This window comes from Lissotriton helveticus, chromosome 1_1 (genome assembly GCF_964261635.1).
Source record: "Lissotriton helveticus chromosome 1_1, aLisHel1.1, whole genome shotgun sequence".
Classification (NCBI taxonomy): Eukaryota; Metazoa; Chordata; class Amphibia; order Caudata; family Salamandridae; genus Lissotriton; species Lissotriton helveticus.
The window spans coordinates 1656744000-1656759354 of record NC_136057.1 but is presented as its reverse complement, the minus strand read 5'-3'; the positions used below and the strand labels follow the sequence as shown (position 1 = coordinate 1656759354).

The window sequence follows — 15355 nt, the reverse complement described above, 5'->3', positions numbered from 1 at the left end:
CGCTCGTGTAGCAATCAACAGAATGCCTGAAAAATCGAGTCCGCCTTAAATAGGCGTCTCCCACATCCACTCGAGCGTCGGGACGCTCCAAGATGGCGCCCGCGCACACACACACTCAGCCCAACCAAAGATGGCGCCCACAAAAGAAATCAACCCCGGAACCCGGACCCGCCAAATGGCGGTGTGTTTTCCAAAATTAAATGCGGGTAAGGGGACAGAAGCCCAGTGGAGCGGCGATAAAATCAGGGGTTTAAGGAACCTAAATAAACAGAGATAGGCAAAGGGAGTTTAAAATCACCAGTTGTCCGAGCTAGGTGTCAGCGCGACCTGCGCTCGTGTAGCAATCAACAACTTGTAATTCGAATCCATGCACAAACAGGAGTTTGTAAAGGGGTCAGAAAATAGTAGCCCACTTGTAATGAACGTGTTTGAAGGCCATTATATCCAGAGGGAATCCGTGTGAAAGCACGGCTTATGTTGGGAAAATTAAGGAAAGATACCAAAGAAATGATCATGCTGATCTCCAAGGCAGCATATTCCACACAGGATTTTTTTTACTACACAAGAAGCTGCATTGGCTGTCGGAAACAGACAGCAGTGTTCACTGGCAGTGAGTTGAGCATTTCCCAGAACATTGGTTTCCCATAAATATAAATTAACTGTCTAACTGAGGATTAAAGCATTGTTAGTAGCTACAATTATAAACCCGCAACTCCTTGAACAAAATGTAGACTCTCACAAAATATTTGATTTCGGTTAGGGCAAGAAAAGGACCAGAAATAGAGGTGTGGTCTGCAGGAGGGTGTCACACACCCATGGGTCTGGACTACACCATGGAAGTCAATTCACCAAATCCCAGCGGTAGCAGAACTGAAGTAGTTAATGGTTTAATCTGGAAGACATCACCAGATTGAACCCTTGTCTCGCCTGCATCCCCATTGAAAGATTTCATTTGCTGCTGAGAGATAAGAGAAGAGCAAGGGTTGAAAACTACAAAACTTAAACATTGCTCTAAGAGCTGTGCTTATGTTTTCTTCCTTCTTATGCCGTCATAAGCCCTAAAACGGAGGTAGCAAAGGCAGTGCCAAATAGTGTGTAATTTGTGCTAGTGGTTGTAGGTGGTGAGCACTAGCACTAATTTTTGATGATAAGGATTAGGCCTCATCAGTCTTTGACCTAAAAAAAGGAGAGTGAGGCAGGAAAAAGAGAAAGGAGGAGGAAGAGAACTATATTGTGAAAAAGAAAGTATGGCTTCTTAAGATTCTGTGGTTTTACCTATTAATGTGCATCTGCCCTGATCTATTTCTCACTAAGTTCTAACATTCTAAACCCATGTTTCAAATAACACACACAAATTTCCTTTATCTGTTTCCGCAGGACCAGAGTTATAGAACAGGGGAACCAATGTTCACTAAGCACAGTCATTTACGGGAAACATCCTTAACAACGATAATTGTATAACGACTTACCTGAACAACGAAGCCGGAACAACGACTTTCTTAAACCACGACTTTCATTAAGCACGACTTCCCTGAACCACGAGTCTCTCCACTACACTCCTCAGAATTAATTATTATTTACGAGTGGTTCACTCAAGAAGAATTGTTATTACAATAGTGCCATCTACTGGCAAAACACGAGATGTTAAATTTCGTGGTTTAGGAAGTCGTGTTAAAAAAAGGTAGTGGTTGAGAAAATCTCGTGGTTAGGCTTTCGTGGTTAAGGAAGCCGTGGTTTAGGAAGTAGTTGTTTAGACATACAACCGTCATTTACAGTGGTACGTAGAGTAACTGGTTCTAGTGCACCAGATGCTACAGAGGTTCAGAGAAAAAGAGGAATGGTGCATGGGAAACCGAAGGAGAGTTTCATGAGAAAGGGATTACGCGCTACAGAAATCAAGCATGCCACTAAAAATACTAGACACACTTGTAGGGAAAGGGAACTTTAAAAATTGTTTGCAATCAAAGTTACTCATGTATAATGTAATGCATAGATAAATGCGCACCATATTAAAGTTGCCCATGGATCTGTTAATTGAGCTTTAAAATGTAAGATTTTGTAGGCTGCTCATAATGATTTGTGCATTGATGTGTTTTTATAGCCTGACAATTTAGTAATGCTTAAGTAAAATGTTCACTTATATGCATGTTCGTAGGGCCTATGTGCTTATTCTGGCCGATTTCTGTAGGCCTGAAATGTATTCTCCCTGACAGCTTTTGTTATGAGGGGAAAAGCTAAAATTCATGTGCACGTTGGGTTTGCTCTGTTCTCACGTTTCTGTTGCAGGTGGAGAAAGTCATCTTTGTTAGTTAGAATAACAGCTTTTGTTTTAGAAGGTAGGCTTGGGGAGGAGATGATTCTTTTACGCAAAGAATGCTGATAATTGGGAGTCTGTTTTATTTCTCACTGAAGGAGGCCTGGGAATCAAGGTCATCGAGCCAGGAGCTGGGAGTATCGAAACTAAATGGAAAATCACCTATGAGTAGTGCCCAGCAGGATGAGGTGATCCAGATGGAAGCAGTGGGCATGTTTTGTGATTTGCCTTTTGAATTAGGGACAGTGCCCAGGGGGTTGAGTCAGGAGAAGAGGTGAAGAGATCGAAGGAGAGGGAAGGAGCATCTTAGAACGAGCTCTGTAGCTTAGGCTACTTAACCAATACAACGTAAGTGCACTGCTTAGGAAGTCTTCATGTGCTGACAACTTTTTCTGACCTTGCCTGGGAAATGCTAAGTAGGGATGTCACAGTAGTAGTAGTGTAGGGACAGACTAATGCTTTTCACTTATGAACCCCAAATGAAGACGGATCTTGACGTGGGGACAATCATTGCGTGTGTTCCGGTTCTGGAATTTGTCATTCTTTTCATGCTCCAGAGTTTTAATCTCGCCCGTAGGTTTGGATTTTTATTAGTTCCCATGTACTTCTACAACCTCGTCTTGAGGTGTCTGTATGTCCAGTTATTTTTCACTTTGTAATAAACTCACTAACTTGGAATTCGGAGTCTGTGATTCTTCAGTTCCATGTTCCTTTAAAGTTGTTAGTTTGCCTTAAATGAGTTATTTCTCCCCTCTACACTTCTCAGCAGGTAATAACGGTCAATTGACCAAGGGTTCCAGAGCAAATTTGTAGAGAGGAACCTGGCATAACCATCATGCAACTAGATATTTGTATCTGTATCATGGGAGTGATGGCAAACCAGTTCACTTATGTAAAGTTCTGATGTACAGAAGAACCCGAATGCTTATGGAGGGAGAGAGGAAAGGGAAGAGAGAGAGAGAAAGAGAGGGAGAGAGAAAGAAATGGAGAAAGTGAGAGAGAGAGAGTGTGTGTGTATGTATGTATATATATGTGTGTGTATATGTGTGTGCATATACACACACATATATCATTTTTTGTTTCACTAAAGAAAACAACGGTTACAGGGACATTAAGTTAGGCTCAGATTTTACTTGTACAAAACCATTGAAATTCATCAGTTATAGTTACCTGAGCTAACTATAACTTACACCCTGTAATACACTACGGTCACAGTCGGCTACGTGGTTTCTGTGGGAGCCAGCATTGCTCTGGCACGCAGGGAGCTGCTAAATATGTTTTTCATCAAAGTCATGAATCTGTCGCAATTTCCCGCAAATGTTTTTAAAAAAAAATGTTTTATGCCCTGGCAGGATCCCAGGGACCTCAGGGCCAGAGCTAGGGGGTCAGGGTATGTCTACCCTCCCCCTTTTCTTTTTTTTGTACCTCTTTTTGGGGACCCGCCTGAAGTCAAGTCCCAAGATAGCTGCCAACACTTCCTGGTTGAAGTGTTGGCAGCCAATCAAATATCAGCATGGAGACTGGTGGGTCTTCAGGATCAGTGTCCCTATATACACAAATTGTTTTTTCCCTTCTTATATCAAAAAGTACTGAACAGATGTACATCAATTCACAAAAATGAAGCTTTCTGGACCAAGATCTACCTTTCTGCCAAATTTGGTGCAATTCTGTTCAGTGGTTTGGGCTGTAGTCGGGTCTGAAATCCCTATGGGAAATGCATGGGGAAAACATGTTTCAGACCCCCCCCCTCTTTTTCTCGACCCCCCCTTGACGAATCACCCCAAAACTTTCAACACAGTAGCTGAACCGACTGTCGGACTGATTTTGAAAATGTCGTGAAGATTCAACAAACGGCACCAGCGTTATTGGCTAAACAAAAAAGCTTTTACTATGGAAACTAGGTCCTAACTATAACTACCTACTGGAGACCACAGAAGGTAATCAAGACTGTGCCACCAGCACAAGTGTGTCTGAACGGACTCCACTGTCAAGGACCTTGGCACATGCCCAATAGTATGCCTAAGTGGTCTGCGCCTCTGAAGTCTGTGCTTGAATGGACTGTGGCAACCTGTGCCCAAGCAGACTATGCCACACTAAGTGAAGCTGCTGCCTCGACCTACTTGACCACTTTCTGCCTGAAATAATGTGAGGCTAGCCAAGGTGCTGACCAGAAATGTGCCAGTGCCAGATCAGACAAATCTACCGCTGCTAAGCTTTGAAGCGACCTGCAGCAGCTAAACTGTCGCCCTCCAATCTGAGGCCAAAGGTGGACTGCTTTGTTGCCTTGACCCCAGAAGGCCCGACAAGCTGAACTTCTGACTCACAAACACATGTATGTGGATGAGGCCATGACAGGACTAGCAGGGCCCAGCCGCCAGTTGATGCTGTTTGCAGGGAAGAGGGCCGCAGAATGATGAAGATGAGCTCAAGTCGCTGCCTCTGGACATTCATGTAGAATGGCGAATGGAGCAGTGGGCTGGCACATCTACAGCCAGCACATCTTCCTGCCAAGAAGGAGGAACAGGACTGTAGTGTGGTTGGTCTGATCACTGTGTACCATGAACTTTAATATTGGTGGGCTACTGCGACTTTGGACTCAAAACTGCCTTCATGGTTGGGGGCATTTTACCTGCGCCTGAGACTAACACCGAGGTAGACTAACACCAAAGGAGCTCATGGGGAAGCAGAGAGGGCATCCTCACCAAAGGACTGTAGCCATGCACCAGAGACTCTGAGTACCGGAATGTCTGTAGTGCGTAGTATTACGTTTTATGATGTGTGTTAAAGAACTTCATGATTATAACGATAAGCACTGGACAGAACAATCAAGCTATTGTGCTGTTGTGGGTTTGTTGAGTATTAATATTATTGTACTCCCATACTAAATTTGTTAAAAAGCCCTCTGACTGCTCGCCACAGAGAGTCAAGTGCTGAAGGGGTTGTACCTGGCTCTGTTTGCAAAATCATAGCAGGATGGATCCCAGGACATCAGAGGCAAATGGTCCAGCCCTCATGGCCCTGGTTCAGTAACCCCTGATTGTCCTGTGGCACCCCAAATGGGGTCTGACACTGCAGCTGCCACATAACCCACCATCTGCTGCACAATTCGCAGATTTCAACCAAAAATGCATCCTTCTAGCTCAAAAGGAACAAAAGTTTCGAAAAATGACACGAGTGATGCTGAGCAATGGCGGATCCTTTGGAAAGTTAACTGACTGTATATCAGTGGCTCACTGTCATAGAAACGGGTTGAATTGGAATTAAAGAGGTGTTTTTTTCCCCGAAAGTATTAATACGTGTTACAATGACAAAAGAACAAACTAAATTTGTAAAAGAATGTACAACATTGTGCAGCATAATGTCCCTTTTCCTCCTGCTTATTTAGACAATCCAGCACATTCTTTGGCCCCTGATTGCCACATAATTTCAGGGGCCCTGATTACATTTGAAACTTTGGTCCGAAACCAAGATTTTGCATGTTCCAATGCCATTGCTAAAGTAGAGTATCTTTTGACGCACAAACACATGTAAGAAAATCTTACTAGTAGAAGGTGAGGTTGTCCAGGTGGCTGTGCATGTGGATGGGATATGTCTCTCCTAGGTGGATCAACTTTTCTATGGACTCATAGATGAAAATGATGCAGATCAGGGAGGCAAAGGCTTCCTCCGTGAAGCGGGTGATGTAGCATACAAGCGAGCTGGCATCAGTCGCCACCAAGAGCAAGCACAGGAATGCTGTCCAGAGGCCAATGCATGCCCTTAAGGACAGGTACGAGAGTTCCTGTTCCCTAAAACAAAGAAAAAGAAATCAGAAGAAAACAACACATCAAGTTTAAGGCTTGCACCAGCAGGGCAGGTAATGTGAAAATCGTCTTCATTACGGCAAAGTACATAGCTCAACATGACAACAATACCTTTCATTATGATTGTTAGAAATGGGGATTTCTGGTTGGCTAAGGCGTGCGCCAAAGCCAGGCAGAAACCACCACTCTAGTCAGGGCAAGGAAGTCACCCGCCAAGATAACCCCTGCTCACCCCCTTGGTAGCTTGGCACGAGCAGTCAGGCTTATCTCGGAGGCAAGGTGTAAAGCGTTTGCGCGCACACCCAGCAACAACACCCAAGGCCCACCACAAAAGAAACTCCACACAAGGTTATATATAAAAATAGCCTTTGATTATACCAAACACAGTAGATAATAGACACACATTTTACACTGTGCCACTGGCACGGGCAGAATTTACAAGGGATTATGTACACAGGACAGGGCCACATGGACCACTGTCAGGAATAAGCACTTGGTAGAACTAGCACTTGGTAGAAATAACACTTTGTAAATTTAGCACTTAGCACATAGCACATATAATAACTGTAGCACCAAATAGCAAATGTAGCACACAACCAGTAACCACTGGTAAAAGGTAAGTACCCACTACGCAACCCTAACCACCTTAGGCAAATATCATGCAGGGAACCATGAACTCACTAGCATAACTATACTAGAAAACACAACCTCCTAAGCATAAAAATACATTTAGAGGTATAGGGAAAAAAGGCATTACATAAATCACATTAGGCAAGTAATCACAGGTGCGCCAAAATCACATAGGCATAGAAACAGTGCGCCCCAGGCCAACGGGCCTCTCAAAGGGCTCCACGCCCTATGTCCAAAATGTCAGGGCAGGTTGCGCAGGCAGCCAAAGAAGAATGCGCCAGAGAACAGGCCTAAATGAGGCAGCAGCCCACTAATTGCTGGGCAGCTGTAGGAACTGAGCCTGGCACCAGTGTGCCTCCTGGCTCTCCTCTGGGATTCTGAAATGAACAACTGTGCCCGTTAGAGCCTCGTGGGCTCTAATTACGATAATGCCCCCTGGAGCCTCTTGGGCTCTAATTACAAAATGCTCACTGAAGCCTCGTGGGCTCTAAAGAAATGCCCCCGAAATCGTTGGAGTCCCGCTCTGGGGACTCGCTAAATACTGGCCCCCTCGGAGCCCTCGTGGGCTCGGGATAAGTGCTGCCCACCTGGAGGAGCGGCCCGCTGTCCACCGGGGCCGCTCTACCCCTACTGAGACTGGCCCCGAAACGTTGTAGTCCCCCCTCTGGGGACTCGGAAACAAAGGCCCCCAAACTGTAGCAGCACCACTGGGGGGCGGGCACCAGCAATGTGCCCCAACGCCCCCCTCTTCACCAAGTAACACAGGGGCCCCACTCACCGGGTCTGCAGGACTCCTCGGGCCGGTCCTGTACTCCGGTAATAAGCACCGCGGGGCTCTCTCACTCACCCAGTCCTGCTCCTGGGGCTGGGTGTCCTCACTGGCCGCGGGCAGGGCTCTCCGCACTTCAGGACCTCGCTGGCTGCTGCAGGGAGCACTGCCGGTCTCCCTCTCCACGCGGGGAACCGGCGATGTGCGGCACGGCTTCCCAAGGGACACGCAGGAGCGCGGGGTAGGCTCCCGCGGCTTCCTGTTTCCGGTTTATGATGGGGGCACTTCCGGGTCGCTGTGGCCAGAGCGGCGGCCCGTTGGGTGGATTTCTGTGTCGGCGGCAATCCGGGGTAGGCACCCGGTGAACAAAGAATAAAACGGGGTGGGCACCCGTGATATGCACTAAAAGTCGGCAAATAAGCGGGGTGGGCACCCGCGCCGCAAAACTCGGCAAACTTGCTGGGCAAAATGCAGGGTGGGCACCTGCTTTGAAGATAAGCAAAAAAAAGGGTGATCCCCACGCCGGGGAATCCCTCGAGGTAGGGATCGCCGCACCAGCGGCGCAACGCGATATTTTTGGAGGGGGAGACCAGCACTCCCCAGGCGCTGGTGGACCCCAGAAGTCCCAAAAGTCCAGGGACAAAGTCCAGCTATAGGTCCTTAGGAAGGCAGGGGGGGGCAAAGGCTGAGCCCAGGGGCCAGCTCACAGGGCCCGCCAGGCAGGGAGGCAGTCCCGAGTGGCGGCCCTCCTGGCGCCCAGCAGCAGCAGCAGGCCCCCCTCAAGTTAGGATCAGCAAGCACCCTTTACATGGGGTCACAGCCCCTTTTTATATACACATATCCTTTGACTGGTAGCACAGGGTTAGGGACAAACCAGATGCAACTGGTTTTGGAGCACTCTGTTGTGCTCAGCCCCCTCCCCATTCAGAGGACAGACTAGGGTCATCAGCCGCACCACAGGGGTCGGAGCCAGCATCGTGTAGGGAAAGCCCAGCCCTATTCAGGTCCCAGGTGCACTCCTCCCACCCATCTGGCTGTCAATCTCTCTATTCACCACCAGGGCAGACCCATCCTGACTACTGGAGCCAGGCTCACCAGCCAGCTCCAGCCAATCACCAGCCAGACAGTCATTTCACCTTTATTACACAGACATGCCAACTTCTAGAAGTGGTACTTCCACACTAGACACATTAACGCCGCACACATCATCGCGCAGCATTTAATCACACGAGTCCGCACATACCAAACTCGACCTGGCACTCCCCACACATCAGGAACCGCCATGGACACATACATTCCCCATGTATTCCTATGGGAGGGCAGGCATATCTCACAACATGCACTCAGAGTGCGCACGCACTTTACACTGGGACACAGTGAAAGTGCGCAGAAGCCAAAAATAACTAACACCAAGTCACATACCAAAGCAAAAAGTTTAGGGGTGAACCTGCCAGAAGGGCCAAGCCCATCACAACCCCCTTCCAGCCAAAACGCAGGGTGGACCAATCACCACCGTGATGGGCTTCCCTGCTTTGGTCGTTAGAACACGGACGCGGACCCGCACCTGCAGGACACCCTCTGTTCTACGCCACGGTGAACCCATATGGTTCCTTCTAAAACCGCTGTCCGGAACAACTGGGCGTCCCCACTGCTACTCCCAAGCTGTCCGCGGCCAGGTCCAGGCCCTGGGCCACCCAGGTGCCTATTCGCAGAGCGGGGGTAGTAACCATAGTAGCCATTCTCCACTCTTTCTCTCTGCAGGACAGTGCTAGACTGCCACTGATTCTCAAGCCTAGGGTCTATACCCTCAGGTGGACCAGAAGTCACTGGGAAGGCTCTCCTCCCCCTACCTCTCCTTCTAGGGTTCCGCCCTCTCCTCCTTCGAGGGGTACCCATAGAACACCACTCTCCCAACCTAGGGTTTAACCCCTCAGGTTGCACCGGGGTCAGAGGCGGGCTCTCCCACCCTCTGCATCCCCTTCCAGAGTTCTGCACCCTCCAACTGGAGTGGTATACCTGGAAGATAAACGGGTGAGGACGATGGTTACAGACGTCCTACCCTTCAGGTCAGGCGGATCCTAAACGTGGCCTCCCAACCTCTGGTCTAAATCCTTTGGTGGAATACTTGCCTGGCACTCCATCCCCCTGAGGCTAACACATGACTCATATGTTGTGTGACTGTCTGTGTGGCGCAGATCTCCCGTCCCCTGTCCATCTGACAGTGCGTGAAGACCCCCCAGAACAGTAGTGGTGTCACCCGGGTCCCCTCCAAGGGAATCTAGCCCAACTGGCTAGTCCCTGGTCCACTGGTTCTTCCATTGGGGAACTCATCCCCCAATCACTCCTCACTTCGGACTCCTGTGCCCTCCCAACTGGAGTGACACTGCCAGAAACTAGAACCACTGGAGCTCTAGCTACAGACGCTCCAGGTCCTCTACACACTAGGTGATCCTCCTCAAATGGACTAACAGGACAGCCTAGGTCCCCAACCTGGTGTTCCCTTAAGAAACCATCCAGGCTCTGGGGCAGGGCTTCGGGCATCTGGGGACTCACGTTCACACACTCACTCCCGCTCCACTGAGACAGGTCGTAAGCCCCTACACCCCTCTCGCTATTCTGGGACCTAGCTGGGCTACTCTGAACCACTTCCACCACGCTGGGCTGGAAGATACCTGAACTACTACTTTTGGAACCGTTCACCAAAGACTCTGCAGAACCTCTGGCACTTTCCCAGCAGTCTGCTTCCTCTGCAAGCTCCCAAGGATCAAAGGTTTCATACCTCAACAGGAGCTGGCGCAACTCCGGCCAACAACGACTGAGCAAGTGCTCTCTGAGAACAAGATCAAACAGTCCGTCAAAATCAGGTCCCATGTGAACCTCTAACCACTCATCCAGTGCCCCCTGACAGTCCTCCGCAAACTCCTCCCAAGACTGGTGAGACAGTTTCCTACTTTCCCTGAATTTCAACCTATACTCCTCTTCTTGGGAAACAGGTACCATACTCTGGGAACTGGGAATGGGACTTCCTGCACTGAAGTCTGTATCGTTGCCACAACTGGACTCAACCCTCCCTGGGGAATCCAGAAAACTATAACTGCGCTCAGGGGATAATCTACCCTCCAGAGCTAATTTTTCTCTGGAGAAGGCCCTCTCAGCCTCCTCCATCCTCTCCTGCGCTAAGACCCTCTCAGTCTCTAGCTTCTGTTGTTCAAGGCCCAACGCCTTAAGACTCAACTCCTGAGCCCATAATGCCTTTTTCTCCTCTAAGGCTAACTTCCTATTCTCCAACTCCAATTTCTGGGCTTCCATATACTCATAGCCCTCCTTCTGGAGATTTTCTAAAGCCAGCTGATGCTCCCTTTCTTCCCTCCTATCTACAAACTCCTCTGGGGACAGGGGCAGGGAAAGGGATGGGGCGCTTCCCCCGACACTAGATCCAGCAAGGGACTCCCTGTCTATGGGGTCTTCACTATCTACTGGCGTCCATGCAGTGTCATCTTCTTCCTCCTCTTCAGATTCTTCAGGGCTCCCCACAGACCCACCACCCTCATGGTGTGAGGCCCGGGCCCTTTCCTTCTCACTCTGCTTAAGATCCCATTGATCTTTTTGCCATAGGATCAGGCTGTCCCTCACTTTGGACTGGGTGTCTGACTCACCCACCTCTATGTCTTTCTCTTCACAGAACCTTACCAACTCTAACACACTGTATCTAAACAGACCACAGAAATCAAAAGTAGGCTCCATTTTGGCAGACGTTCTCGAGAAAAGTTTAACACAAGGAACCTAGGTGTCTGAGCTAAAACAGGAGTACACAATTCACAAAGGACACCTTTAGGAGAAGAAATAATGGAACTTAAAAAAAAAACAATAGTCCACAAAATGTGATTATCTAAAATACAGAGTTTTGTGGTGCAGCAAGTTGCTGCGGCGGTACAGCGCAAACACAAGTCTAATATCCCACCGCTGCTACCAATGTTAGAAATGGGGATTTCGAGTTGGCTAAGGTTTGCGCCAAAGCCAGGCAGAAACCACCACTCTAATCAGGGCAAGGAAGTCACCCGCCAAGATAACCCCTGCTCAACCCCTTGGTAGCTTGGCACGAGCAGTCAGGCTTATCCCGGAGGCAAGGTGTAAAGCGTTTGCGCGCACACCCGGCAACAACACCAAAGGCCCACCACAAAAGAAACTCCACACAAGGTTATATATAAAAAAAGCCTTTGTATTATACCAAACAGAGTAGAAAATAGACACACATTTTACACTGTGCCACTGGCACGGGCAGAATTTACAGGGGATTAGTACACAGGACAGGGCCACATGGACCACTGTCAGGAATAAGCACTTGGTAGAACTAGCACTTGGTAGAAATAACACTTTGTAGGTTTAGCACTTAGCGCATAGCACATATAATAACTGTAGCACCAAATGAACAACTGTGCCTGTTGGAGCCTCGTGGGCCTTAATTACGATAATGCCCCCTGGAGCCTCTCGGGCTCTAATTACAAAATGCTCGCTGGAGCCTCGCGGGCTCTAAAGAAATGCCCCCGAAATCGTTGGAGTCCCGCTCTGGGGACTCGCTAAATACTGGCCCGCTCAGGATAAATGCTGCTCACCTGGGGGAGCGGCCCGCTGTCAACCGAGGCCGCTCTACCCCTACTGAGACTGGCCCAGAAACGTTGGAGTCCCCCCTCTGGGGACTCGAAAACAAAGGCCCCCAAACTGTAGCAGCACCACTGGGGGGGGCGGGCACCGGCTATGTGCCCCGACGCCCCCCTCTTTACCAAGTAACACAGAGGCCCCACTCACCGGGTCTACGGGACTCCTCGGGCAGGTCCTGCACTCCGGTAATAAGCACCCTGGGGCTCTCTCACTCACCCGGTCCTGTTCCTGGGGCCGGCTGTCCTCACCCACGGCGGGCGTGGCTCTCCTCACTTCGGGACCTCGCTGGCGGGGGCGGGGAGCACTGCCGGTCTCCCTCTCCACACAGGGGACCGGCGGTGTGCGACACGGCTTCCCCAGACACAAGCAGGAGCACGGGATAGGCTCCTGCGGCTTCCAGCTTTCGGTTTCTGGTGGGGGCACTTCCGGGTCGCCGTGGGCAGAGCGGCGGCACGTAGGGTGGATTTCTGTGTCGGCGGCAATCCGGGGTAGGCACCCGTTGAACAAAGAATGAAACGGGGTGGGCACCCGTGATAGGCACTAAAAGCCGGCAAATAAGCGGGGTGGGCACCCGCGCCGCAAAACTCTGCCAACTTCCGGGGCAAAATGCAGGGTGGGCACCTGCTTTGAAGATAAGCAAAAAAAGGGGGGATCTCCACGCCGGGGAATCCCTCGAGGTAGGGATCGCCGCACCAGCGGCGCAACTCACTATTTTTGGAGGGGGAGACCAGCACTTCCCAGGGGCTGGCGGGCCCCAGAAGTTCCAAAAGTCCAGGGACAAAGTCCAGCAAGAGGTCCTTAGGAAGGCAGGGGGGCAAAGGCTGGGCCCAGGGGCCAGCTCACAGGGCCCTCCAGGCAGGGAGGCAATCCCCAGTGGCGGTCCTCCTGGCGCCCAGCAGCAGCAGGCCCCCCTCAAGTTAGGATCAGCAAGCACCCTTTACATAGGGTCACAGCCCCTTTTTATATACACATTTCCTTTGTCTGGTGGCACAGGGTTAGGGACAAACCAGATGCAACTGGTTTTGGAGCACTCTGTTGTGCTCAGCCCCCCTCCCCATTCAGAGGACAGGCTAGGGTCATCAGTTGCACCACAGGGGGCGGAGCCAGCTTTGTGTAGGGAAAGCCCAGCCCTATTCAGGTCCCAGGTGCACTCCTCCCACCCATCTGGCTGTCAATCTCTCTATTCACCACCATGGCAGACCCATCCTGACTACTGGAGCCAGGCTCACTAGCCAGCTCCAGCCAATCACCAGCCAGACAGTCATTTCACCTTTATTACATTCCCAAAGCATTCCTATGGGAGGGCAGGCATATCTCACAACATGCACTCAGAGTGCACACGCACTTTACACTGGGACACAGTAAAAGTGCGCAGAAGCCAAAAATAACTAACACCAAGTCACATACCAAAGCAAAAAGTTTAGGGGTGAACCTGCCAGAAGGGCCAAGTCCAACAATGATACTCCCAAGCACTGCAATGTAGCAGATTTGGAAAATTTTGTAGCAGTGCTCCCTCATACTGCACTGTATGTGGCAGAATGGAGCATCATAAAGCACCACCCCTGCACGCTAATGTCAGTTACCGGTCTTTTCCCTTTCTCCATCCTCAGATGCACAGTATAACAACTGTTGGTAACAGTGTGCTGATTACTAACCTGGGATCTTTTTATATGTTAAAAAGAGGCCACTCTACAGAAAGAGGAGATGGTAGGTTAGTGAGGAATCTACGATTAGGAGTATCCACCAGAATGAGTTTTACCACAAGTAAGTAACTTGTTCTTCTGATGGATACTTCTAACTTCAGATTTCTGAAATAGATACCAAAGCAGTACCAACCAAAGGCAGTAGGTCTGTGGAGTGGCTGTCCAGGCAATGGTGCTTTGTGAATATATGCACCGAGACCCACGTCGCAGCCTGGCAGTTATCAAGAACAGGCGCCACTCGCACCAAGGTAGTGGTAGCGGCCTTAGTCCTGTACAATGAGACTGTCTGGAGCAGGGTGCTTATTCCAAAAATCTGGGGCACAGGACACAAGCTAATATCGCCTGGCCACTTGGCGAATGACAGGTGGGCAAGAGCAGGTTCCCAATATGTAATCCTGTTGCATATGCTTTCCCATCTCTTGTCTCTCTCCTTTAGGTGGAATTGTTAAGCTGCAACCATTCAGGTGCAGTATTATATATATTGAGCGCCCATCCTTTATTAGAAAGAAGGTCTCATGCCCCTCGGGGGGCGATAAACCACTATTTTTGGTCCTAATGAAGTGCCAACTGACCCTTTGAGCAATCAAGGTACGAAACATGTTGACCTCACTTTGCTGACAGCTATCTAGGTACATTGCGACTGGATAATAGCACCACTGTTTTATTTAGTCCTGGTACCCTTACCCCATAAAAATCGTTTTTAGGGCACCAGATTCTATTTTAGACACACCTCACTTTTTTTTCACTTGACACATTTTCGCATAGCCCCCTCTCATACATTCACCTAAATGGCCAAGTCGGATCAAAAGATCTCTGACAAAGAGCCCCCAGGCCTGTCAGGCATTGCAGCGCCGGCCAGACTAGGAGCACCCAATGATAAAGCATGATACCCTAACAGGTGTGTGAGGGTATTAAGATCTGAACTTGTGGTCTCCCAGCCTCAGCAGTACTAGCCACGTGGTCTTACCATTTTGTGACCACTCGGCCTAAGAGGAACTACTTCTGCTTTGATGGTCAAATAGTTTACTTCAGGGAGGAGCATAGGCGTAGACCTCTATAAATATTGAGGTCTTCATCCCCCTTTGATATAATCTGTATAGGAAGGCCCAGAAAGAAAGGAACTGACAGCAGCATGCAGAGGTTGTCCTTTTATGTGGCTCCGCTCCATCTGTACAAGGGCAGTTATTGAGTAAGCATGGAGCCACACAATGCTGCTTATCGATGCACAGGGAAATGTTATAAAATTCTCCAGATCCAATCTTGCGCCTGCAGTTAGTAGTCTCCATCAGAAAACCTCCGAATGGGCTGCTGACAATTACCAGAAAGACTCTTTTTGGGCCCTTATTTGCTCCCATTGTGCACTGGTATAGAGGAGAGATCTATGCACCCAATGGCAATGCTAACTGTATTTTTTCCTTTCATCTATATCACCAGGACACCTGCAAGAACCTGTGGGAACCAGGAACGCCACTGTAAC

The 15355-nt window shown here is 49.4% G+C and overlaps 1 protein-coding gene across 1 annotated transcript in view; it reads right to left on the bottom strand.

Moving 5' to 3' along the window:
* The window catches only part of SLC4A8 (solute carrier family 4 member 8), a 755839-nt gene that overhangs the window by 202260 nt on the left and 538224 nt on the right, over window positions 1-15355 (bottom strand). Inside the window, exon 14 of the mRNA XM_078688864.1 lies at window positions 5857-6102. Within this exon, the coding sequence (XP_078544990.1) occupies window positions 5857-6102 (246 nt within the window). The remainder of the gene's footprint in view (window positions 1-5856; window positions 6103-15355) is intronic.